At 40.9% G+C, this 24,158-nt stretch overlaps 2 protein-coding genes across 3 annotated transcripts; one reads left to right on the forward strand and one right to left on the reverse strand.

Moving 5' to 3' along the window:
• The first annotated feature begins 5,673 nt into the window (after positions 1-5,673).
• Zscan30 (zinc finger and SCAN domain containing 30) lies at positions 5,674-13,139 on the forward strand. Its single transcript, XM_035438743.1, has 4 exons — positions 5,674-6,119; positions 6,387-6,561; positions 11,247-11,951; positions 13,117-13,139. Exons 1-4 carry the CDS (start codon positions 5,718-5,720, stop codon positions 13,137-13,139), a joined length of 1,305 nt encoding a protein of 434 aa, XP_035294634.1. The 5' UTR covers positions 5,674-5,717.
• Znf397 (zinc finger protein 397) lies at positions 8,835-23,393 on the reverse strand. 2 transcript variants are annotated; one of them, XM_035440248.1, is made up of 4 exons: positions 23,151-23,393; positions 21,345-21,817; positions 20,957-21,128; positions 8,835-18,364 (listed from the first exon to the last, which is right to left on the reverse strand). In XM_035440248.1, exons 2-4 carry the CDS (start codon positions 21,756-21,758, stop codon positions 17,337-17,339), a joined length of 1,614 nt encoding a protein of 537 aa, XP_035296139.1. In that variant the 5' UTR covers positions 21,759-21,817; positions 23,151-23,393; the 3' UTR covers positions 8,835-17,336. The 2 variants fall into 2 exon arrangements, with proteins under 2 accessions (XP_035296139.1, XP_035296140.1); XM_035440249.1 differs by having other exon boundaries at positions 20,987-21,128; positions 23,151-23,392.
• Between the last annotated feature and the right edge of the window lie 765 nt (positions 23,394-24,158).

The raw sequence follows: 24,158 nt of genomic DNA on the forward strand, positions 1-24,158 counted from the left end.
AGCTAGGAGCCACAGGTGTAAGCTGAAATTCACAATCATGGAATGAAACCTTGGGTTAACATTATTATCGGGTTTTATTTTTTGAGGCAGGGTCTCTATTATGTAGCTCTGACTGTTCTAGAACTCATTATATAGACAGAGATCCACCTGCCTTTACCTCTGATTGCTGAGATTAAAGGTGTGTGCCACCTGCATGAATTTATTTATTCAATAAGTATTTCTATGTTAGATACTGTGCTACAGCACACACAAAACATTTAGAATGGTCTTCAAAAACCTGAGCCCTCAGCTTGGAGACTCTTGGAGAAGTGAGGAGATGCATTCAGAATCTTGTGTCATGACTACAAAATTACACACTGTACAAAGCTCAGTGAATAACAGAACTGGGGCCAGAGAAAACAGCAAGGACATTGTTCTTTTTGTTGTTTGTAATCATGGTTTGGTTTTAAAAAGTTTTCTGAGACAGAGTTTCTCTATAACAGTCCTGGCTGTCCTGGAACTCACTTTGTAGACCAGGTTGGTCTTGCACTCACCAAGATCCACTTGCTTCTGCCTCCAGAGTGCTGGTATTAAAGCTGAAACCTTGCTTTTAAGAAAAAAATAGGCGATCCATATAAATGACTAGCTTTGTTGGAAGGCCTGTATGTAGTTCACCACCTGAGTCCTGAAAGAACAAGACTGTTGTTTCTGAGGTGTATTTCAGAACCTGCTCAACGCCCGTATTTTGATTTAATCCTTTTTCCACACTCAGGAAAACTGTATGTCTCAAAACAATGATCTTAATCATCATCAGCATGGGGTCCTTTGCAGTCAGATCAATTGGAGGGAAAAGTACACATTATTTTAATCAATAGCTTCATGTGGCCAATGGTGCCTAATTGGATAGCACGAATATTGAACACACCTTGAAAACCTAACAGTCTCTTCCACGCTCTGACTTGATTCAACTCTCAAGATCTAGTTCACTGTAATCTTTGATTTTATCACATATTCAGTCACTCCTTTCCCAGCACACCCCTCCCTAGCCGACTCCCCAAAGAGCATGACTGCCACAGAATAGTAATCTTCCGGGGTTCCTAGAGGGGCACGCTCACCCCCACTTCCGGGGGGCGTGCTTCTAGTTGCTTTCCCGCTTCCCGGGGAGGTTCGGGCAACCTGCAGAGCGAGGTGAGTGCTAGGGTGCTGCCCCTCGGCTTCAGTGCCTTCCAGATCCCTCTGGTCTGGCCGTGGTCATTACGGTTCACCCTCCCCCTCCACCCCTTGCCCCGCGTCCAGTCTCGGGGAGAGCCTGGTGCTGTGCCGGCGCTTCTCTGTCAACTGGTGCCGCCCGCATTTACCTGCGGGTTTTTTTTTTTTTTTTTTTTTTTTTGCACCGATTGCTCTTCCACTTACAGGCGCCTCCTGTTTGTTGGTGCTGGCAGGCTCTTTGCTGTGAACAAAGCTCGTTCCAATGCCAGGTCTCAGTCATGGTCTTGGCTTTCCTTTATCAAAACACCCTGAAAGCACCAACCTCTCTCTAGGTTATTATTTGAAAATCTGATACAGGATCTCACTAGTTGCCCAGGATGGCCCTGAGCTCACCATAGCTCAGGCTGACCTTGAATTTGGCGAACTCCCACCTCAGTCTCTCAAGTAGCTGAGCTCACAGTCCTGTGCCACCCAGGTCTAGCTCTGTAATTTGTATTCACTATTAGATACATATGTGTGCTTCTGTTTATTACATGCGCCTCCCTGCTTTGAAGTTCTATAATGGTGGGGGCAATGTCTTGATAATTGCGTAACCCCCTAATATAATGTCTGCACACAATATTAACAAATTTTTGCAAAACAGGCCCTCTTCTGATGAACACTTTGATTTTGTGCGTAATTGAGATGCGAGTAGTATTTCAGCAGAGAAGTCAGATCTATAATCCCAGCACTCAGGTGGTGGAGGCAGGAGGGTCAGATTGTTAAAGGCCAGCTCAAAGTATGAGCCCCTGTCATCTCCCCCCCCCCAAAAAAAAAAACCCAAACCAAAATCAACAACAAAACAGCAATCTAGGTTACCTTTTAGGCCCTCATAAGGTGAGACAACTTGCGTATGTTGTTTCTCTTCAGCCAGTTGAACTTACTTACACGGTAGCACGCTGTGAAGGCAAAGTGAATTGAAGCATTTAAAATGGGTTGACAATGCTGGGACCTACTATAAAGGCTAAGTGCCTTTATAGTTGATTGGTAAATGGTCAAGCAGTAACATTCTGACACATCACATTTCAGGGCAGATGCATTAATATTAACAGCCTGCCTCCACCAGTAGAGGATTGCCCAGAAGTGTCTTAACTATGGCTAGTTAAGAGAGACAGGGCTTGCTCCAAGCTCAGTACCTCCCACCTCTTTGTTCCCCTTTACCATTTCCTGGGTGACACCTGAATCCAGGTTTTCTGATCAGAGCAGTTACTTTATATCCTCACGGACGAGCTTGCTTCCTCAGGTTTATATCCTAAGAGTGGAGTGTGGCCCCAAAGCACTGGAATGCCTCTCTCTAGACTTGTCTCCTGTGAGAGGATGGAGTCAAGAACCTGGGCTTGCATTTATTGAATGCCCTTTTGGTAAGTTTCCCACAGTGAAGCCTAGTCTGTCAGCCATTCCTTGTGAAATGGGATTGGCCCCTTGCCTTCAACATCTTACTGCGACAGTTTTAACACACAGTTTTATTATTCTTCAGCTATGGTGAGGACAACAGAACAGTAGATTTGGGTTTTTAAGGTAGTTTTTTCCTACAGTTCTCAAGAGATGGGGCATGCCTTGATATGAAAGCACCAGAGGCAGGATTCAGAAAGAGCAGGGGGAAAATGGTAGAACCTTGGCTTACCATGACTGTGGCTGCTGTAGAAGGAGCAGGTGAAGCAGCAGAGGCACATTTTGTGTTTGCTTGTTTGAGTCACTTCAGTGTGCTAGGGGAGATGGGGATTTCCCTGCTTGCTTGGTGCTGACTTTGAAGTGATTAGAATAGGAAAGTGATGCTCTTGAGAGTAAGAGCCTTACTGAGAACTTGGGATGAGGGGATTCTGGGTATGTTGGTTTCCATTGAAATGGATGCTCACACTTGAGTTGCTTATTGCTGTGGGAACTGGGTACCTCTGAGAGGGACTATTTGTGTGAAAGCATCAAACTAAGAAGGTGCACACACACACACACACACACACACACACACACACACACACATATATATTGAACATATACATATATATGTTCAATCACATAATCCTGTATATGATGTATAGTTTCATGTTATTTTGGGGTTGAGTGTTTTTTGCCAAAACATATAGCTTGTTGTGTAGTCATGGACAGGACCAGTAGTCCTATGAAGGTGTGTGTATATTAATTTATGTATTTTTATTTATGTCTGTCTGTGTGCATTTATGTGCACCACATGCATGAGAGTCCCTGGAACTGGAGTTAGAGGTGGTCATGAGCCACTGTGCGGGTGCTTGGAACTGAACCTGGGTTCTCTGTAAGAACAGTAAGTGTGCTTAACCACTGAACCATCTCCAGCTAACCCTCCCCACCCCAGTAAAGTGTATTTTTTGTTTTAACAAAAGATGAAGTGCTTTGAGGGAAATGCAGTTCCCTTTAACCTTGTTTACAACTCCTTGACTGAGTCAGAGTTCTCAACACTGACTTATCTCAGGATCCTTTGTAGACTGTATCACAGATGTAGTTACTGGGATCTGATTTAGGTGCTACTAAGCTAGAAGTCATTCTGTGTGCATCCCGAGTGAGTGAGATTAGTACATTAAAAGAGGGCTTCATCCTAAGAGGTTTTTGTTTTTAAATAAACTAGCCAGAGGTACATGGAGGGAACATATGTAGCATTCTTTTTAACAGTGTACCCAGCTGACAGCCAGAAACAATTGCTAGTCAGTGATGCACTGTGGAAACCCACTTTTTTTTTAAGATTCATTTATTTCTCATTCATGAACATGTTCTGTGCACTGTTTGCAGAGCCCTAGGAAGCCAGAAGTGGTCATTGGATCCTCTGGAAGTGAATTTTCAGACTGCTGTTAGCTGCCATGTAGGTGATGGACTGGATCCCAGGTTCTTTGGAGGAGTAGCCAGTGCTCTTAACCTCTGGGCCATTCCTCTTGCCTCCTAAGAACAGTCTTGATAGTACATTCCAATCACATTAGGTATCAAAAGTCAATACCAACAGCTGACCCTGATCGGTAAACACTGATGTGAGCAAAAGTTGGTCAGAGGAATATAATCACATTTTCAATTTGCAAAGACCACTCTGGTTACAATATGGATAACAGACTGGTGGGGACTAAGTGAGCTTGGGCAAGTTGTGTGTTTTGACACATGGGATAGTTTTAGGGTAACTTGGAAGGGCAGACTCTAGAGGTAGGAAATAAAAGCAGTAGGGCTTAATTTGAATGGAGAGGACTGTTAGAGATGTGTCAGTTACTGACCACACAGTTAGCTGGATGTTGAACAGTTTTTTGTTGTTGACCCCACCTGACAATCATATTCCTGGAGATTCTGAATCTGTCATAGGATCCATCTTCCATGGCAAACTGAGCTATAACTGGAGGTGTCAGTTATTAGACTACCATTCTTAAACCATTATCAGCTTCTTCAGTGGGACATGTCCTCTCATACCCATTTGTGTCACTCAAATCAGATTTTTCTGAGATTTATCTTGTCGGCAGCTCTCCCTGCCTCTGCTGGCCCCTTTCTGGTAATAAAGTCGGTCTTTTCCTTGTGTTAGCCTTTATCATGCTGTTTACCTGTTGTTTCCCACATTGAACTAAGAGACCCTTGGAATAGAACTTTTAATATGAGACTTTGTTTAGCTGTCTGTATAGTAAAAAGTATTTGTGAAATAATGAAGGGAATCCATGACACTTTTATGCTGTACTCAGTCAGGAATATCTTTCCTCCTTTGTGCATTCATGGACATCTCTCATGACCTCAATTCTAACATTTTTGCCATCATTTCTAATTTGCAAGAACCAAGACTGGTCTGGTCAATGCAGTCTGGAATGCAATCCTAGGTTCACATCTTGACCTGTTGAAGACTTAGGCAAATTCAAGATGCTTGACTTCATCTGTAAAACATGGGGATATTTACTGCACAGTGGTATTGCTGAAGCCCAATAAAATATCTCTTGTAAGCTACCTGGCCCAAAACAAGTGCTACATTTTGAGTTCCTGTCTTTTGGGAGACTCCAATGGCATAACAGAGCTAAATACTTTGCAAAGTCCAGCTCTGCTGTTAGCTGTGTGCCTTTGGTCATCTTGTGATCCTCAGAAACCTCATTTGGAGAATGGGACAAAAACATGATTGTCCTTATTGAGCACTGTTTTATTATCCCTGATGCTGTCTCTGATGTTATCACTTGATTTTAGCTATACTAAAAGTTTGTCTCATGTCCTGAAAACCATCTTGAATAATCTATACATTATCGTTTGTATGGAAACACTATTTTAGTCTGTTTTCTACATAGGCACTGCTGTGTAGAAATACAGTGAGCTGCATTCCTTAGTGATGTAGTCAGTCTTCCCCCACAAGTGGTATAAATATATACCCAAGTGGCTGCCCTTCATAAACATGTATTTACATTCTGAGCACATGCTTTCCCTGTGTAACATGAGCACTGTCCACCTTAGGGGCTCTTTGGATCTACCTCCTCTCTGCCTCAGCCAGCTAGTCTTTTCAGATTGTCTTGCCCAGGATGTTCAGAGAGGCCACAGCCTTGGCCTGTCATGTTCCAAAAGGACAAAATGGACTCAGCTTTGTGAAAGTTGAAGAAAATGTTCGGAGGCAGGACTTCAGTCTTCAGGGAAACCTCCAGAGCCAGGAGGTTTCCCGCCAGCAGTTTAGACAGTTTGGCTACTCTGACTTCACTGGGCCCCGGGAGGCTCTGAACCAACTGCAGAAGCTTTGTCAGCAGTGGCTGAGGCCAGAGGAGCGCTCCAAGGAGCAGATCCTGGAGCTGCTGGTGCTGGAGCAGTTTGTGGCCATCTTGCCTACGGAGCTGCAAGCCTGGGTTCAAGAGCACAGACCTGGAAATGGAGAGGAGGCTGTTACTCTGCTGGAGGAGCTGGAGAGAGAATTTGATGAATCTAAACAAGAGGTAAGATGTAAAGATTTTTGTTGGTTTTGATCTGTTGTGGTTAACAGAGAAGCCACTGTGAGTAACACTAACTTAGCTTTCAGGGAACTTAACCAGTTTCTGTCTCTTGGTTAATTATTCACCCATTAGTTCAAGTCATGGGTTCTGTAGTGCTGTTCTTTTTTTCTCTAGTCATCTGAAGAGTTTTTGGTTCTTTTGTTTTGTCCATTGCTGTAGGGTGTTTTTCCTGTATATCCCCAGTCACAGTGCTGGTACTTGTTACTCTAGGTCACAGCTCATGGCCAAGGAATGGTTTGCAAAGAAATGACATTCATGGGAACACGGAAGTCTCTGAGTAGCCCACTGCAGTCCTTGGAGAACCATTGCAGGAGTGAACCCCAGGAGCCACAGGTTTTTCAGGAGACAGATGAGGCAACCCTACCATTTAGGGTTGAGGATGGAGGTGAGGACTATCAAATGTGCCAAGGCTTTCTTAATGACTGTCACCTATACTCCACTGAGTATTATGGAAAATCCTGCTGACTTTGAAATCTTCAATTGGCTCAGCCTAGAATTTGAAGTTTCCATATAATTTTTTAACTTTGGTTAAGAATAAAAGTCTTTCTGGGCAGTGATGGTGCATGCCTTTAATCCCAGAATTTGGGAGGCAGAAGCAGGTGGATTTCTGAGTTTGAGGCCAGCCTGGTCTACAGAGCTAGTTCCAGGACAGCCAGAGCTGTTACACAAAACACTGTCTTGAAAAAAAAAAGAACAAAATAAAACAAAAAAATCTTAAGTCATATTCCAAAACTAATACTTTTTTGTTTTGTTTTTGTTTTTCAAGACAGGGTTTCTCTGTGTAGCTTTGGAGTCTGTCCTGGAACTCACTCTGTAGACCAAGTTGGCCTCGAACTCACAGAGATCCACCTGCCTCTGCCTCCTGAGTGCTGGGATTAAAGGCATGTGCCACCACTGCTGGCTACTAATCTGTTTTTAAAGTTTTTTTTTTTTTGTCACACTAACAAGGCAGTTTCTAAGAGGGACAAGAATACTATGTCAGTAGCTAAAGTCTCATAATAACTTGGAAAGTGTTATTACATATATTAAAATATTAAAAATTGTCAGCTGCAAGCCAGATGTTGTGGCAAATACCTATAGTAACAATACTGACTTGAAAGGCTGAGAGTTATGAGGGCTGTGTGTTCCAGGCCAGCCTGGATGATATAACGAGATAGTCTCAAGAAGAAAAGCAGCAAGGCATTGACCACTGTATAGCATCACTAAGAACCAAACTCTAGAATGAACAAGGTAAGGTAGAAAGTCCTAAGAGCCGGGCATTGGTGGCACATGCCTTTAATCCCAGCACTCGGGAGGCAGAGGCAGGTGGATCTTTGTGAGTTCGAGGCCAGCCTGGTCTACAGAATGAGTATCAGGATAGGCTCCAAAGCTATACAAAGAAACCCTGTCTCGAAAAACAAAACAACAAAAAAAGAAAGTCCTCAGAAGAACACATATGCAAGAGGTGCTATGTTTCATCTGCTCGTGCTAGGGCTGAGAACCTGATCTTGTTAGAGAGGGTACAGTCACAGATGGAGGTAGAGTTATTCTCTGAAATGCTCAGTAGGCTAGAGTCAGTAGAAGACACCTGTAGGGTACTAAAAGCCTGCCAGGAAATGTGACTTAGCATAAAATTTGCTGGGAAATTTATTGGGGTGTGTGTTGTTGGGCGTCCTGCATGCAAGAATGAGCAGAAAAGTTTTCTTCTCCACTGTCCTTTCAACTTCCTCAGCTGAAAAAATGCACAAGCTAGCATGCTGCCAGTATTACAGATAGGACAATGATAACTTTGAAATAAGAAGGCAATAAATTGAAAGTATCATAGGTGCCAATGATTAGAGCAAAAAGGCCTTTAAATTATTGATAACATCTATATGGAAGGCAGACACATCAGTTTTATTAGCTTGTTGTATCTGATTCTGACTTCATTTTCACCAAGTAATCTTGTTACAGTCCCATGAAGCTTAACTATATTAAAGAATGCCTTATTCAGTCAAGTCTATACAATTTACATTATTCCTCCCCCCCCCCCCCCCCCGTGGAGTTGTGGATGGAACCCAGGGCCTTGCACTTGCTAGTCAAGTGCTCTACCACTGAGTTAAATCCACAAACCCTACATTATTATTAGTTATATTGCATAGTTACAAGAGCTTGGCTAGTATGAGTCCATCCTAAGAGGTAAATCTGTTCATTTTGTGTTGATAGAATTAGGTATAAGCTGACAGAAGTCTGAAGGCCTGACCTTAGACCTTGGCAGATCTCACCAAAGGAATCACAGCAGTTATCTACTGAGGTTTCTTTAGACTACCCACTCACGCTTGTTCTACTTACCTATTCTGATATTTCCCTCTTAAGTACCCCGTGTATTAAGCAGTAGGCACATTAAAATGCATTTTAAAAAATGATAGTAACATATCCTTGCCGTAGAGATATCTACTAATAGATAATAATAATGTATTAGTTTTTTGTTGTTTTGGTAAGGATTTTTCATTTGTTTGTTTTTTAACAGGGTTTCTCTGTGTAGCCCTGGCTGTCCTGTAACTCACTTTGTAGACCAGGCTGGCCTTGAACTCAGATTCACCTGTCTCTGCCTCCCAAGTGTTTGGATTAAAGGCATGTACCACCATAGCCCAGCATCTATATTAGTTTTTAAACAGCATAACGGGATACCTGAAGCAATTAACATTATAAAGAAAAAAGTAGTTTATTAGCTCATGCATTTAAAGTTTAAAGTTGTGTTACCTTCATTGACTTGTTTCTGATTAGGGCCCTTTTCTGTAACATCTTATGTTGTGGGTTATGAGAGTACAGACAAACATGTGATTACATAAAAGCAGGAAGCAGAGACAACAAAGGTCAGGCTTAGACTTTTTGGACAATCCTTCCAAGAACTAACCAGAATTCCATGAGAAACATTTTAATCCGTTTTGAGGGTGTTGCAGTTGATTGGGATCAACTAATAGGCCTGCCTTCTTAAAGGCTCCATCAGCATACTGAGGACCAAGCTCCTAACAGATAAACCTTAGAGAACAACAGCATCCAAACCATATTATGTCTACATCTTTTAGGACAGATATACCTACTCCCCCATCCCTTTCTATCTCTGTTCTGGTCTTTTTGAGACAGACTTGCTACATAGCCTTGACTGTCCCTTCTGAGTGTTGGGGCTAAAAGGTGTATGCTACACTTAGTCTCTAGTTTTATTAAGGTCTTGACAGATTCTAATTTCCTTTGGATATTGCATTATAGGTTGAAAGTTCTTACTCTTAGTACCTTAGGATGTAACTGTACTTTTTGGACATGAAGTTACTGTGTTCTTTATCCATTATGCCTGCTGTATTTTTTGGAACAGGAAAAAAGAATCTTGTTTTTCGATTTATGCATCTATGGTCAAAGACTTTCTCTGGCCACATCATTTCACCTCATGTAGTACTTATTTTAGTGTTTTGTTTTAAAGACTGGGTCTTATGTAGCGCTGGCCATCTTGGAACTCACTGTGTAGACCAGACTGGCCCGAAATTCACAGAAATCCAACTGTCTCTGCTTCCTGAATACTGGGATTAAAGGTATGCACCACTATGCCTAACAAGTGCACTATTTTATGCTTTTATTATATACTAGTGCTTTGTCTTAGTATATAACCTTGACTGGCCTAGAACTCAGTATGTAGATTAGGCTGGCCTCAACCTAAGTCTCCTGAATGCTGGGATTTAAGGGGTATGCCACTACCTAGCCTTTTCCCATAACTTTAAAGATAAGCACAACCTTGATTAAGTTGTCACTATAACTAATGATTTAACATTCTGAAATCCAAGAACAGTACATATTTCATTGTTCAGGTCTTATCTTTGCTCTAATTTCCCAGCTTGCTCTCAGCTTTTGCTAGGTATTCACTGTAATGCTGTATTGTTTTCAAGTTGCTGTGAAACTTGAATGTCAGAAATATTTATTTGCATGTGAAAACATCACTTTTCCAAAGATGAATTAAAATGAGCTTTAAATCATTTTTTGTCTCAGTGCAACTACAGCTATGCTTCCAAAAAGTTAGGCAGGTAACTTGGGGAAAGACCTTAAAATCTGAAGTTAGCCGTCTTTAGTCTTGACTACCAAGTAGTAATCCTAGTTTCCTATAGCCCTTGAAAATTTCATTTCCTTAAATTAATTCAATTTATATTAATCATCTCTAGCAGCTAGTTTTGAGATATTAGAAATTTAGAAATAAAAGGGCATACTGTTAGCTGGATTTGCATTTAGGCAGTTTGCATCCATTTTGTTTGAATATTTATACTTGTGCAGTGAATTATTAATACTCCTGACCCAGAATGAGTAAGGAGTTTAGAGTATTTCTTTCTAAATGCTTTGTCTTATCTGCTGCTTATATTTGCCCTATTTGGAACCTGCTAGAATTTGCAAATGCTATCTGGCTTTCCCTGCCCATCTCCCTGTGTCCAATATTTATTCCCCAAACATTTTATAGTATCATGTGCTCTCCTACTTTGTTAGATATACCAGTGATCTACAATGCTTAAGACATCTTATTCCTGATTCTGTATTACCTCTTCTCCTTTCTCATATATCTAATCTAGAATTGTCTCTTCCCTTTCTGGTATATGACTGGTATTACTGTTTCTCACCTCTAAGTATTGCTTTCTTGTGTACAACTCAGTGTCCCCAATACTTAATGTTCTTTGTCCACTTTACCCTCGAGTTCTTCTATATTGGGAACTTTTTGTCATTTCCCCACCCATATCCCTTCCCCAAACCTGGAGATCAAACCTAATTGTGTTTGCAAGCATTCTGTCACTGGGCTGTATGTCCAGCCCATTTTTTTTTTTTTTAATGTATGAGTGTTTGTCTGCATGTATGCATTTGCACTACTTGCATGCCTGGTCCCCATGGAGGCCAGAAGAGGGTGTTAGATCTTCTAGAACTGGAGCTAGAGATGGTTGAGACCAAGTGGATGCTGGGAACTGATTCTTAAATCACCAGGCCATCTCTTGAGACCAAACACTTACCTTTTCCTTTGGTTTATTTGTTGTTCCTCCTATAACTTTAAAAACATGAAATGACACACCCTATTCACATTTCTAGACAGCAAGATGATGACTGACAAAGTATTGGCAGCAAAGAAAGAAATTACTGAATGTATTACATCAGTGGCTATGGCATCCCAAGGAAGACTTCCTGGGGAAACTTCTCCAATACAGATGGTTCAAGAAACTATGGGATGCTTGGACAACAATGAGAAGCAAGGAGGAAGTAATGACACAAGCAACAGAACAAGTTCACTTTCTTCCCAGGAAAGCTATTTCAGTCTGGCAACCTTTAACAAGAAAACCCCTTCAAATCAGAACACCTTTGAGTGTAATGAAGGTGAAAGAACTCTCAGTCCAAACTTACATGACACCACACGGCCCAGAACTCACACAGGGAAACTGCTCTATGAGTGCTTGGATTGTGGGAAAGCGTTTTGCCATAGGTCAAAGCTGATTAGACATCAAAGAAGTCACACTGGAGAGAGACCTTATGCATGTAAAGAATGTGGAAAAGCCTTTGGTTTCAGAACAGATCTTGTTAGACATCAGAGGATTCACAGTGGCGAAAAACCCTATAAATGTTGTGACTGTGGAAAAGCTTTCAGGGGCAGCTCAGGGCTCATTAGGCATAGGCGAATTCATACTGGAGAGAAACCTTATGGTTGTGATGAATGTGGGAAAGCTTTCAGCCAGAGCTCTACTCTTATTCAGCATAAGAAGATTCACAGTGGAGACAAAGGCTATGAATGTACAGAATGTGGTAAGTCTTTTAGGAGAAGTTCTGTTCTTATGGAACATCAAAGAATCCATACTGGTGAGAAACCTTATGAATGTAATGAATGTGAAAAATCCTTTAATCAAAGCTCAGCACTCACCCAGCACCAAAGAACCCACTCTGGGGAAAAGCCTTATGAATGTTATGAATGCAGGAAAATATTTAGGCATAGGTCGGGCCTTATGCAGCATCAGAGAACACATACCAGAGTTCAACTCTGTGGGTAAGAGTTGTGTAATTGTGAAATGCTAGGAATTCACTTTAAAGGTGAGACTCCACAAAAAATAAGTTTTCTGACAGTAAGACTTCTGTCTTTTCAGCCCAGTTCAGTTCTGTAAAAAGTATTGAAAGAATTTTATATAGATCTTGTCTACAAAGAATGGTATCTTCTAAAAAAAGACTGACCCATTTCTGAATGAGAACTCTCATCAATATGCTTTTCATCCCATTCCCTACTACCAATAGACTGTCATTGAGTACCTTCATTTAAGTCCATGACTGAGGCACAGATCCTACATGATCTCTTTATAAAATAGCCAAGATCACTGTCCAACCAAAGTGTGTGTCTGATTAAATAGAGTAGGCATGTTTTACATTACTGAACTCTGAAATGTTGAACTGAGGCTATGTCCTAGATCAGTTTAGTATCTGAGAAATGGAAACTCATTTCTGCCCCCTTACCAGTTCTTTCAACCGAGCTTCCTGTTGCAGTTTATTTCCTTGTTTGATACTTCCTGGGCTAACCATTGGGAAAACAGACTTGGTCACTGCCCTCTCAAAATTAAGGGCTAATGGAATATACAAATTTATTAAACAAGTTATTACGTAAGAGTGTGGTAGTAACTTTGCCAGATAAATTCAGGGTTCTGTTGGAGGATATTTCAGAGATGTTTTACCTGATCTACAAATTAACTAATGATTTCTTGGGTGTGTTATCTCATTTGAAACCTAAAATACAGAAGTTACCTTTACTAATGGCAGAACAAAGGCAGTTTATAATACATACATGGAATGATGAGAAGAGAGGATCTGGAGACTATTCCTGTATCTTGACTTCAGTTTCTGCTAGAGCTTTCTTTGATCCCAATTCAGAACCCAGGCTGGTTTCTTTTCCTGTTTGTAATAGCCTGAATTGGATAACCTATTTCAGATCACAAGACCTATATGATCTAAAAGTATTTAGTATTAGTGTGGTAAAAGAAACTCCTGGTGTTTCTAATGTAAAGTCATACATGCATACCAAGGAAACAGCATACATTGGAAGCTGAGGGGCTGGAGTCAGGAGTCTCCCTCAGCATTAGGTTTGCAGATGGTAAGCCACTTGAGGGAAATACATACTGAGTCCATCTCTCAGATTCTACAAAACTATTGATTTTAATTTGGCAATTTTAATTAATCCACAATTGCTTAGGGTAATTTCTATTTAGGGAAATGCACCATTTTTGAAGACTTGGTAATAAAAGCTATTGTGAATAGGGGAGGATGTGGTTCTTGCTTCCAAAGGTTGTGCAATTGTCATTTAAGATCTAACTTAAAGGGATAATTCAAATGGGATAATTGGCTTTTCACATAGATAACAAGTGAATGACTCAATGTTCTAAATATCATATCATTTAACCTTTTAGCTAATTGTGAGTGTTGAGAAGTATAAATCAACCATAATCCTGTTACTCTTAGCAAAATTAACTTTTGAACTATTTCCTATTAGGGTTTTTCTGTAATCCTAACATTTCTGGCAAAAATCTTTAGTATAATACTTTGTGAAGTTTAATATATGTTCAATATGCACTCCAGTTGCTTAGTATGAGCATGTAATGGAATATATTGTAATAAAACCGAAATTTTAAAGTTTTGTTTTTAAATCAATCATGTAAAGAAATACAACATGAGGGGAGTCAGGCTGGAGGGTGGGTAGGCATATGGGGAAAAGGCAAGTAGCACACTTAGTTTCTAGTTCCTGGGTTAAATAAACAGCATCAGGAAGCTATGGCAGCTAGACTTTTAAGGTTGAGTTGCTGGAGCACCAGAATGAAAGCAAGAGCCTTTTAAATTCATATGCATAACTAAACACACCCAGATATCTTCAATACTAAGTTAGAAAGACCTTTGGAATGACTTTAAATTATGTGCTTGTGAATGCAAGTGCCTACAGAGGCCAGAAGAGGGCACTGGATTTCCTTGAAGTGGAGTTACAGGAGGTAAACCACCCAATGTGGGTGCTGGGACTGGAACCTCTGGTCCCCTCTGGTACCTGCTCTGAGCCATCTGTGAAAATGAGGAAGAGAAAGGTGTGAAATTGGTTTAAGATCCATGTGAGGCAAGCACTGATTTGGAGGCTGCCACTGGAGCAAGAGGAGGGAAAGCACAGGACAGAGGGAAGGCCATTAGTTACTTTGTTTTCAGAAAAGGCTGTCCACTACATGTCATAAAGATTGACCATAAGATCATCTTCAGCTCCTTTAACATGAGAATACAGACGTGAGATAATGTGCTTATGCCTTCTCAATTCATGCAAAAGCACTAATGACAGCTGTTAAACTTATAACTAGCCCTTTTCAGCCATAAATCATCATGCACTTACGTTAACTTGCACAGGAATTATAATTTGAAGGGTATCCTTTTAGTATGAAGTAGGTATGTTTGCACAGATTTCATCAACCATGAAAGGTCAAAGTTAAGACCTGAGACAGGGATGTCATAGGGGGCAAGTGCTTATTTTCATACCTACTTTGGACTTTGGCTCACTACCTGCTCCGCCTAGGGCTGGGGATCTAGAGATTAAGCTTGCAGCCTTACACATGGTAAACTTATGCTTTACAACTGAACTATATTCTCCTGCCTTCCTCTATTAAGTATTAGATTTTGCAGTAAAACTTGAAATACAAAAAAGCATATTACCTGTAACTTCAACACCCACAACCAGTATAACATCTTGACATTGTATATTTCCATTATCTTTAATGCATGTTTTACATGGGATTGTGTTGTATATTTAATATATCATGAATGTTTAACTTGTTTTAGCAGCTTGTAAGGCCGCATATTCATGGTTTCTTAAATATATTTCTAGATAGGGTTTCAAAGTCGTAGGCAATGAATGCTTAAGGCTCCTGGTACTGATTGCCAGAGATAAGTATTCACAGCCCATTAGCAGCAAGAGTCCTAATTTGCTCGAATCCTTATTAATTTTATATGAAAAATAAATACCATCTTCACTTCTATTCCAGTATATCTTTAACTTGTAAGACTGGACATTTATGGATTGTTCACTGGCATGTCTGTAGTTTTTTAAATGCTAATGGGACTTTTTTCATGGATAGTATAAAGTGCTTCCAGAACAGTTGAGTTAAAATTCTGACCTTTAGGTATGATAGCCTCCATTTTCTATGTGCAAAATATGAATTTTTACTAATGACTAACACATATACAAAGCCCTTGGCAAATACCCATTATATTTCCTTCTAATCTATGTAACAGCTCTAGAGTATTTCCCTTTTAACATTATCCTACTTAACACCTACATTAGGCATTTAGCTCATTATTTTTATTTGTTAGTATGTACCTATAAATGTCTAAGACAGCATTACTTTTGTATCCTCATAAAATTATTTTTCAGTTTCTACATAGATTTGATTGTGGTATATCATTCCTCCAAACTACTAGGTCTTTGAATCGACTTTTTTTCTCCCCAATAATTTTGAGGTGGGGTGCCATCTTGTTGCTCAAACTGACCAGGAACGTCTAAACCTTTTGTCTGACTGTTGAGAGTGCAGGGATGACGGGGCTCTTGAGTTGATCAGCTTTCTACCTTGCACTGCACACCAGCCTTAGTATACTCTTCCTGATGGGTTTCCTTAGAAAAGGCAAAGTCCTAACAATAATTACCACTTCCTGTTGTCACTTCTCTAGCACTGTCCTCAAAATTTTCAAGATACTGCTAAATATTGCTGACATATGACAAAATATGTGCAAGGTATTTAGAGAAAAAGCCAAAGATCCAGAAACTGTCAATTTTTCAGCACTTGAGCAAGGCAACTGTGCTCAGGTGGAGAAATGGTAGAGAATGGAAACAGTTGCTATGGCATCTTCTAACACAGCAACTCCAATACCGTCTAAAGAACAGAGTCTGTATCTAGGCTGTTCTCTTATAAATTGCACTCATAGCACTCTCTCTGTACAAGTTTAAACGTCGTCTCAGGTTGTGCCAGGAAAACACCTACCAGCCTTCCATTAGGCCACATTGACCAAGACAAAGCTTTTCATGGTGCCGTGAGCAAGGACTCTTATTCATTAATAGAAACTTCATAGGCTCATATGCAGCGCTTTAGAGTCTAGTTGTAGTCATACTTCTCACAGATGTGACGCCAATTGTTTTGTTTTGTTTCCTGGTGTTAAACAAAAAATCTCTTCCTTTATTGTAACCTGGCCTTCTTCCCTGGTTAACTCCTCATTCTTCATATCATTCCAGTTTCCTTTATCCAAAGTTCTTGGGCAACAGTGAAAAGGGGAAAGTGCTAGGCAGTGGTGGCACACACTTATAATTCCAGCACTTGGGAAGCAGAGGCCAGCCTGGACTACAGAGTGAGTTCCAGGACAGCCAAGGCTACACAGAGAAACCCTGTCTCAAACCCAAACTACCCACCCCCCACCCCCAACTGTAATAGACTGACCATACTAAAGTGTCATTACCTGACTGGCAATGGCTATTAAGACTGTAGAGGTTACCTTTTTTCACTCTATTTTTAGTCCCTGGTATAAAGCAGGTATTAAAAAATAACTTAGGACTTACCTAGCATGTGAGGCCCTAGGTTCAATACCCAGCACAGGGGTGGAAAATGGCAGGGCCCTCAGCTTGTATAAACTAATTTGCATCTTTTTCTTCTCGGGGTCATTTCATTTTAGGCCTGTCTTGGGATGAACAAATCATCAATGAAACTGTTTCCTCACTTTTCTTGTTGACTGGCTACTGTTGAGTAAAAACTTTTGAGTTTCTTAAGCAGTCTTTCATGCCATCTATATATCTCACAAACCTGGCCCAATCAGCTGTAGTGAGACGGAATGAAGCCTTTTCCTATGACATTCTCATAGAAAATGAGGTCTCAATAATACATTGCCTCCCCCCTCCCCCAGTATTCTTAATGTTAACAGCAAAGCTCAAAGTAATGGTCTTATATTTTGTTCTGGCAAATCATAGGAAGTTTCAAAAAAAATCTGCACTAGCATTGGGAAGTGCTGGACAAGCAAGTTAGACTGACTGAAGACAATTTATTTTTTTAAAACTGCTTTTATGGAATCTTGCTCCAAAGCCAAGTCAACCTTTTGTCTAATATAGAGAAAAATACACTGATGTATTTACTAGTCATTGTATCGTTACTTAACAGCATGGACTCTCTGATGGCGCATCAAAACTGATCTATGCCTAAAAGCCTTCCCACATTCGTTACATATATAAGCTTCATCCCCAGAATGGATTCTCTGGTGCTGAACAAGGGCTGAGCTCCTTTTGAAGGTTTTCCCACAGTCATTACACTGATAAGGTTCCTCTCCACTGTGAATTCTCTGGTGTCTTATGAGGTTTGAATTCAGACTGAAGGCTTTTCCACACTCACTACATTCATAGGGTTTCTCTCCACTGTGTATCCTCTGATGGGTTATCAGCTCCGAGCTCTGCTTGAAAGCTTTCCCACATTCATTGCATACATAGGGTCTCTCTCCTGTATGAATTCTCTGGTGTCTAATAAGCTTGGAGCTCTGGCTAAAGGTTTTCCCACATTCATTACACTCATAGGGTTTCTCACCAGTGTGGATTCTCTGATGTATAATTAGGTAAGAACTTTGACTGAATGCTTTGCCACACTCATCACACTTACAAGCTTTCTCACCTGTATGAATTTTCCGATGTCTAGTGAGAGCTGAGCTCTGATTGAAGGCTTTTCCACATTCATTACATTCATAAGCCTTTTCACCACTATGGATTTTCTGATGAATAATGAGGTATGACCTCAAACTAAAGGCCTTCCCACACTGATTACATTTATAGGGTTTTTCTCCAGTATGGATTCTCTGATGTTGTGTTAGAGAAAAATGCTGTTTAAAGCTATGCCCACATACATCACATCTGTAAGGTCTCTCTTCTGGAGAAACTTTCTGACATGTTACAGAGTTTGTACTTAGAATTAAGCATCTTTGAGATTCATCATGATGGTCTCTCTTTGCTAAGGATTTGTGTGTGAAGATCACTTGACTAAAACTACCCCTGTGGAGAGGGGAACTTCTTTGCTGCCACTCTAGATTGCTTTTGTGCTCACTAACACTTCTAAATGAAGGGTCCCAAGAGAGTTCTGGTGATTTTTCTTCTAAAATGTCCTCTTTTGCTGTTGTTTCATTATTTTGAGAATCTGAAATGGTAAGAGCAAAACAAAAATCAAATTAGTAAAACTCCAAAATTTACACTTCTTCAGTTATTCTCACATCTTGCTTTGTTCCATGGGTTATCCTGGTACTTCTGATCTCAAGGGATTCTTCTACCCAGCTTTCTAAGTAGTTGGGGTTATGTCATCTCCACTATGCTAACTTAGTCACTTTTTATGTGAAAGAATATAGAAGGTTTTACTTACAAAGATGTCACTGTCCTCTGTGATCTTTTCTCTTCCCCAATGCTAAAGTCTACATCTGCCTTTTAACTTTCATGTTTTCTTCCTTTTAAGACTTCAACTGATCAATTGCTCACTACTTCTCTATTATTTTCAATCTCTTTCTAAATTGACTTTCTGAAATGGTTAGCTTTTAATTATCAACCTGACAATCTATGATCACCTGTGAAGAATGTCAGTGAATTGTCTAGATCAGGTTGGCTTGTGGTCATGTCTGTGGGAGGAAACTATCTTGATTATAGTTGATGTGATAAGGCCCAGCCCACTGTAGACTGTATCATTGCCAGATATGGGTCCTGAACTGTGTGAGAGTGGAGAAACTGAGTGTAGTAGTAGGCATGTATGTTTTCAACCTTTCTTGGCTCTTTACTGGGGATGTGACTCGCTGCTTCAAGTTCTTGCTGTCTTGCCTGTCCTACAATAATGAAATGTAATCTGGAATCATGAGGTGAAATAAACCATTTTCTCCTTAAGTTGCTTTTCCAAGGTATTTTATCATAGAAACCCAAAACAAACTTACCGTCTTAAGCTCAAGTCACTCCCTCCCTCCTTAAAAATCAAGCTCCTTGCCCATGTATCTGTTGAACAACCTCACATTCATAGTAAAATTTTTTGAAAGTGTTTGTCTGGAGTCATTCCCATTCTGCAGTCTGGTTTCTAGTTCACCTTCCTCTTGAACTCTGTACTTCTTTCTATCGATGGAAGTCTTGTCAAGTTGACCAATATTTATAACTGTATATAATTGAATGGGTACTTTTTGGATATTAGCCTTTTTGTAGCATGACACTGAGACCCATACCTTCCATTGTTCTATTTTTCTTCTTGAGACAGGCTTTCACTCTGCAGACTAGGCTGGACTCAAACTTAGGGCAATCCTACAGTCACCCAAAGGCTGGAATTAAAAATGTGAGACATTATAGGTGACCTTCTCTCCCTGTTGCTTTAGCTTTTCCTTTTAGATTTAAGGGCTAATAACTTAAAAACTACGTTCCTTCAGAGTCTATCCTGGGTTTTCATGTATCTTCACTGTTGAAACTCTCTACCCTAGATTCTAATTACTACTTATATTTAAGCTTATATCTTCTCAGTTCTTCAATTCTTTGAATTCTAGACTGTCATACTGTATTTTTCCTTGTATCTGCACGCAAATGCACCATATCAAATACATGAGATTTTTTTTTCTTTTACGTGAACAGTACCATTATTAACCAAGTAGTTCAGGACTGAAATTTGATCACATTTAACATTTAGATTATTCTCTTTCACAATCTGCTTTTAATGATGACATCTACTACAATGCACTTTTAATGCTGAGGAATAGGATTCACTTTAATCTTCTCTATGCCCCTGAATAACACAGGTTTCCTCATTCACTGTGGCTTCTTGGATTCCAAGTCTCTAATAAGATTCTATAATCTTGCCTTTCTCAAATCATTTCTATACTCTGCAGCCAAGTTCTAAACCACAAATCCAAGAATGCCAGTTCCTTGTCCATTACCCTTCAACTGCACCCCTTTACACATAGGATATGAATTAGTGTGACATAAAGGCTTTAACAACTTTGCCTTATTTTCTCCTTTAGGTTCGCTTTCATTATGTCTTCCCTTATCAATTCTCCAGTCAAACTGAAGTACTTCTAATTTCCATAATGGTTTGTATCTCTCACCTTAATGGCTTTTACTCCCTATTATCTGGCTTTCTCCTACTCGTAGTTCAAATTACAGCTTAGGTGTTTCTTTCTCCAGGAAGTAGTCTTCCTTGAATATTTCTTTAAAAATTTTTTTTAAAGATTTTATTATTTCATGTGTATGGGTGTTTTGATGGCATATATGTTATGTACCAAGTATATACATGTGCCAGGTGTTGGATTTGGAATTACAGACAGTTTTAAGTTGTCATGTGGGTGCTAGCAACAAATACTCTTTAACCATTGGGCCACCTTTCCAATCCTCCGTGGATCTCTTATTAGGTTTGGTGTCATTGTATGTGCTGCCACAATACCCACACAGTGCCGACGTGTATTCCATAATTTACTGCACTAGCATACATCTGCTTTCCTCTCTGTGAACCACTCAAGAAGACCTGAAAGTTCCTTGAAAATGGAAACATATCTACCACATTATTAGACATTTTTAGCACTCTATAAAGCTATAAAATGATTAAATGACTCAGTGACAGGGAAACTCCTACAAGGAAGGATGACTGCAATTCATGACGATCACTGAATACAAAGCTGCTGAAGTGAGCACCTCTGGTTTAGATTAATACAAGTGATGTTCACATGCAACAAGTTTATAAATGCAAGTCTGTATTTTCAAAACCAGAGGCCTAACTTACATAAACTTGAAGGTAAGTTTCTATTCCTACCACTGTTAGAGGAAAGGCAAGGTTTCCAGGATTTTAGCTGTGTCTTCAGAGGCTGGACTTGGATGCTTGTTGAATCTTGGGATGCTCTGAGATATGTCAAGTCTTTCCATGACACTGATGGTCCTTGTGGACTATCTGGGACCTGAAACCAGTAAAATATGATTAGTAAAAATCTCAACCAGCTTATTAAGGCCACTGCCACAGATGAAGGATGGGGGGGGGCAGCGGGGGTAGGAATAGGTATGTGCTATTGTTATATCAAAGTTGTGGTTCCTCAGAGACATTTTAACCAGATAAAATACTATATACTGTAGGCTGTGATTTTTTTTCCAGCAACACATCATATCTCTGTCCCCACCTGCTGCCCTTGATCATCAAACTCTTTCTCCAAATCCTCCAGCAGAGTCACAGCTTCCTCACCACTTCTTGGACCATGCTGTTGAACCCATATCTTCAGTTCCTCAGGTAAGATGCTCAGAAACTGCTCCAGCACTAGTAATTCTAGGATCTGCTCCTTTGTGTGCAATTCTGGCATCAGCCACTGATAGCAAAGTTCCTGGAGTCGGCCCAGAGCCTCTCGGGGACCAGGGGTTTCATGGTAGCAAAACTTCCTGAATTGCTGACGAAACAATTCTTGGCAAGATTGGGTACTCCCATTCTGTTTACATTTCTGACTCCAAGAAAAGCTATCTTCTATTTTGACTAGTATTAATTCATCATCTTCTTGATCCTGAGGTTTTAGAGTTGAAATTGCTCTGGATTCCAAAGCCATTCTGTGCTGAAATAGTTCACAAAACTTAGTACAACTGGGTTTTGTGCTTGGGGAGGATCCTACAAGATATGAAAGCACTATTAACTTACAGCATAAGAAGAGAAATCTCTAAAAACTTGTAACATTTTGAAACAGGCTTAAGACTATAAATCAGCCAACAAAGTATTAAGATCATACCTACTACTGAGTAAAATTCCTACCACTAATTACAGAAAAAAATTTTAGAAGTATAAGAATGAAATATTAACATGAATTAAATGGTAGAATTATTTCCTTTTCAATTATGTTTCAGTCATGTTATATTCTTTACTCCATATGTACAGAACTTTTTTCAGGGCTGGGAATGAACTCAGGGCCTTATGAATGGTAAACAAACACTTTCCTACTAAGCTGCAATCCAAGGATAATGAAAAAAAATCTGCCAAAGATTTTTTTTGGCAGATTTTTTTTCCTGTTCTTTTGAAACAGGGCCTATTCAGTCACAGAGCCTGCCTGCTATGTAGGATATGGTGGCCTTGAACTAACAGAGATCTTCCTGCCTCTGCCTCTGCAGTGCTACTATTAAAGACATGCAACATCATGCTCAGCTTTTGGCATAATCTGATGCTAGTTTAATTTCTTATTGTTATTATTGCAGTTGTGCTGGTCTACATTTAAGGTAGTAACATTTAAAAATGTTTAATGAATGTTAAACAAATGTTAAAAATGAATTTGTTTAAATAAAATATTGCTGTACATTTGCCATTTGGTCCCCTTAGTATACTGGAGAGTTCAACGAACACGGAGGCACTTACTGTATATGGGCTTTGTTTTGAGCCAGTATTATGGAAAGGTCTGGCTTATGAATGAATTTAGTGAGGAATTCAGTAACTGTAAAATACTTAGCTTGGGTTAAAAAATGTTATTATGGACGCAAAAAGTCAACTCAAAAGTTCTCAAAAGCAGCAGTACTCTAAATCGAAATATGGTAGTAATCACGTACTAGATTTGGGGATATAGAACAAACCCGACCTGATGTTTAGAGGGGGTATATCCAAAGACCTGTATTCCCTTCAATTGTTATAACCCGGCCCCAATCCCACAGGCTGGGCGCAGAATGAGAAGCCGCCCCATCTACCCACTGCCGGGGCCGGGTGTGTCTCCCAGCTTACACTCCCCTACCAGAGAAACCTGACCGCAGCCTAAGTCACCGCCGCCTCCCGTTCCCTACTGGTAACGGGCCACCCGTGGACTAAGCATCTTCGCCGTCACCCCCACTGCCTGCCACGGCCTTCACGCGGCTCGCACCCGGCCGCCGACCCGCTCAGGCCCTCTCGGATTCCGGGAGGAGGGACGCACTCGCCGATGACACCCCAGCTCCACGTCCAGGCTAACAAAACACCCGCGACAAACCTGTCTTCCTCAGACGCCCGCAGCACTCGTTCGCTTTTCGTTTCCGGGTTAAAGCACAGCGTAGGCGCGTGCCTCAGGGGACATCACCGGGCTGTCCCACGGAAAGCGGCGGCTAAGGGGCCTTGACAGGACCAGGACGTGTCACCCGCCTTTCCTCCGACGGCGACCCGGTGCAGGAGCAGCCCCGACGGCGCACAGCAGCCACAAAGACCCGAGACGCGGCCCCACCCCTTCCGCGCGCGCGCGCGCGTCTGACTCCGTCGGCCACGCCCCTTCCGCTCGCACGCACACAAAGGCCCCCCCCTCCCACGTGGGGGTCTTGCTCCTGCCTCTGGTAGCCAGCTGCATTGTTGCGTCAATCTCTCCTCGCTCTCCCAAGTGTCCAGTTCACTATTCAGATTTTCCTGTCATAACAGCTGCTTCTCGTGATCTCTGACAAGAGCAGCCCTGTGGCCGAAAGCACCGAGCAAGGAGTAGCAACAGTCCCAGGAGCTGCTCCTGCCGCTCTGCGTGGCAGCCGCCTCGTCCCCTGTGTGCAGCCCTTATCATTGCACAAAGCCGAGCTACCCGCACTCGGGCGCTCCGGTCTGGTTCAAACAGACTCGGGTTCCAGACACGCCTTCAAAATCGGGGTTTTCTCTTTGTCAGAAAATAATGTTTATGTGTATAAATGTTTTTCCTGCGTGTATTTATACCAGGCGTTGCTGGCAGAGGCCAGAGGAGGGCATTGAATCCCCTGGGACTGGAATGACAGTGGTTGTGCATGTAGGTACTGGGAACCTAACCTTGGTCCTCAGCAAAAGCAGCAAATGCTCTTCACCTCTGAGACATCTTTCTAGGCCCCTCTGTCCTCATTTTAAAATACTTATATATATTTAAAATATTTATATATATACATGACATATATATGTCATGTATGTGCGGGCATTGGAGTTACAGGCAATGTGAGCCCCCATGTGGGTGCTGGGAATGGATCGTGGTGTTTAGGAAGAACAGTAAATGTTCTTA

Source organism: Cricetulus griseus, chromosome 2, assembly GCF_003668045.3.
Source record: "Cricetulus griseus strain 17A/GY chromosome 2, alternate assembly CriGri-PICRH-1.0, whole genome shotgun sequence".
Lineage (NCBI taxonomy): Eukaryota > Metazoa > Chordata > Mammalia > Rodentia > Cricetidae > Cricetulus > Cricetulus griseus.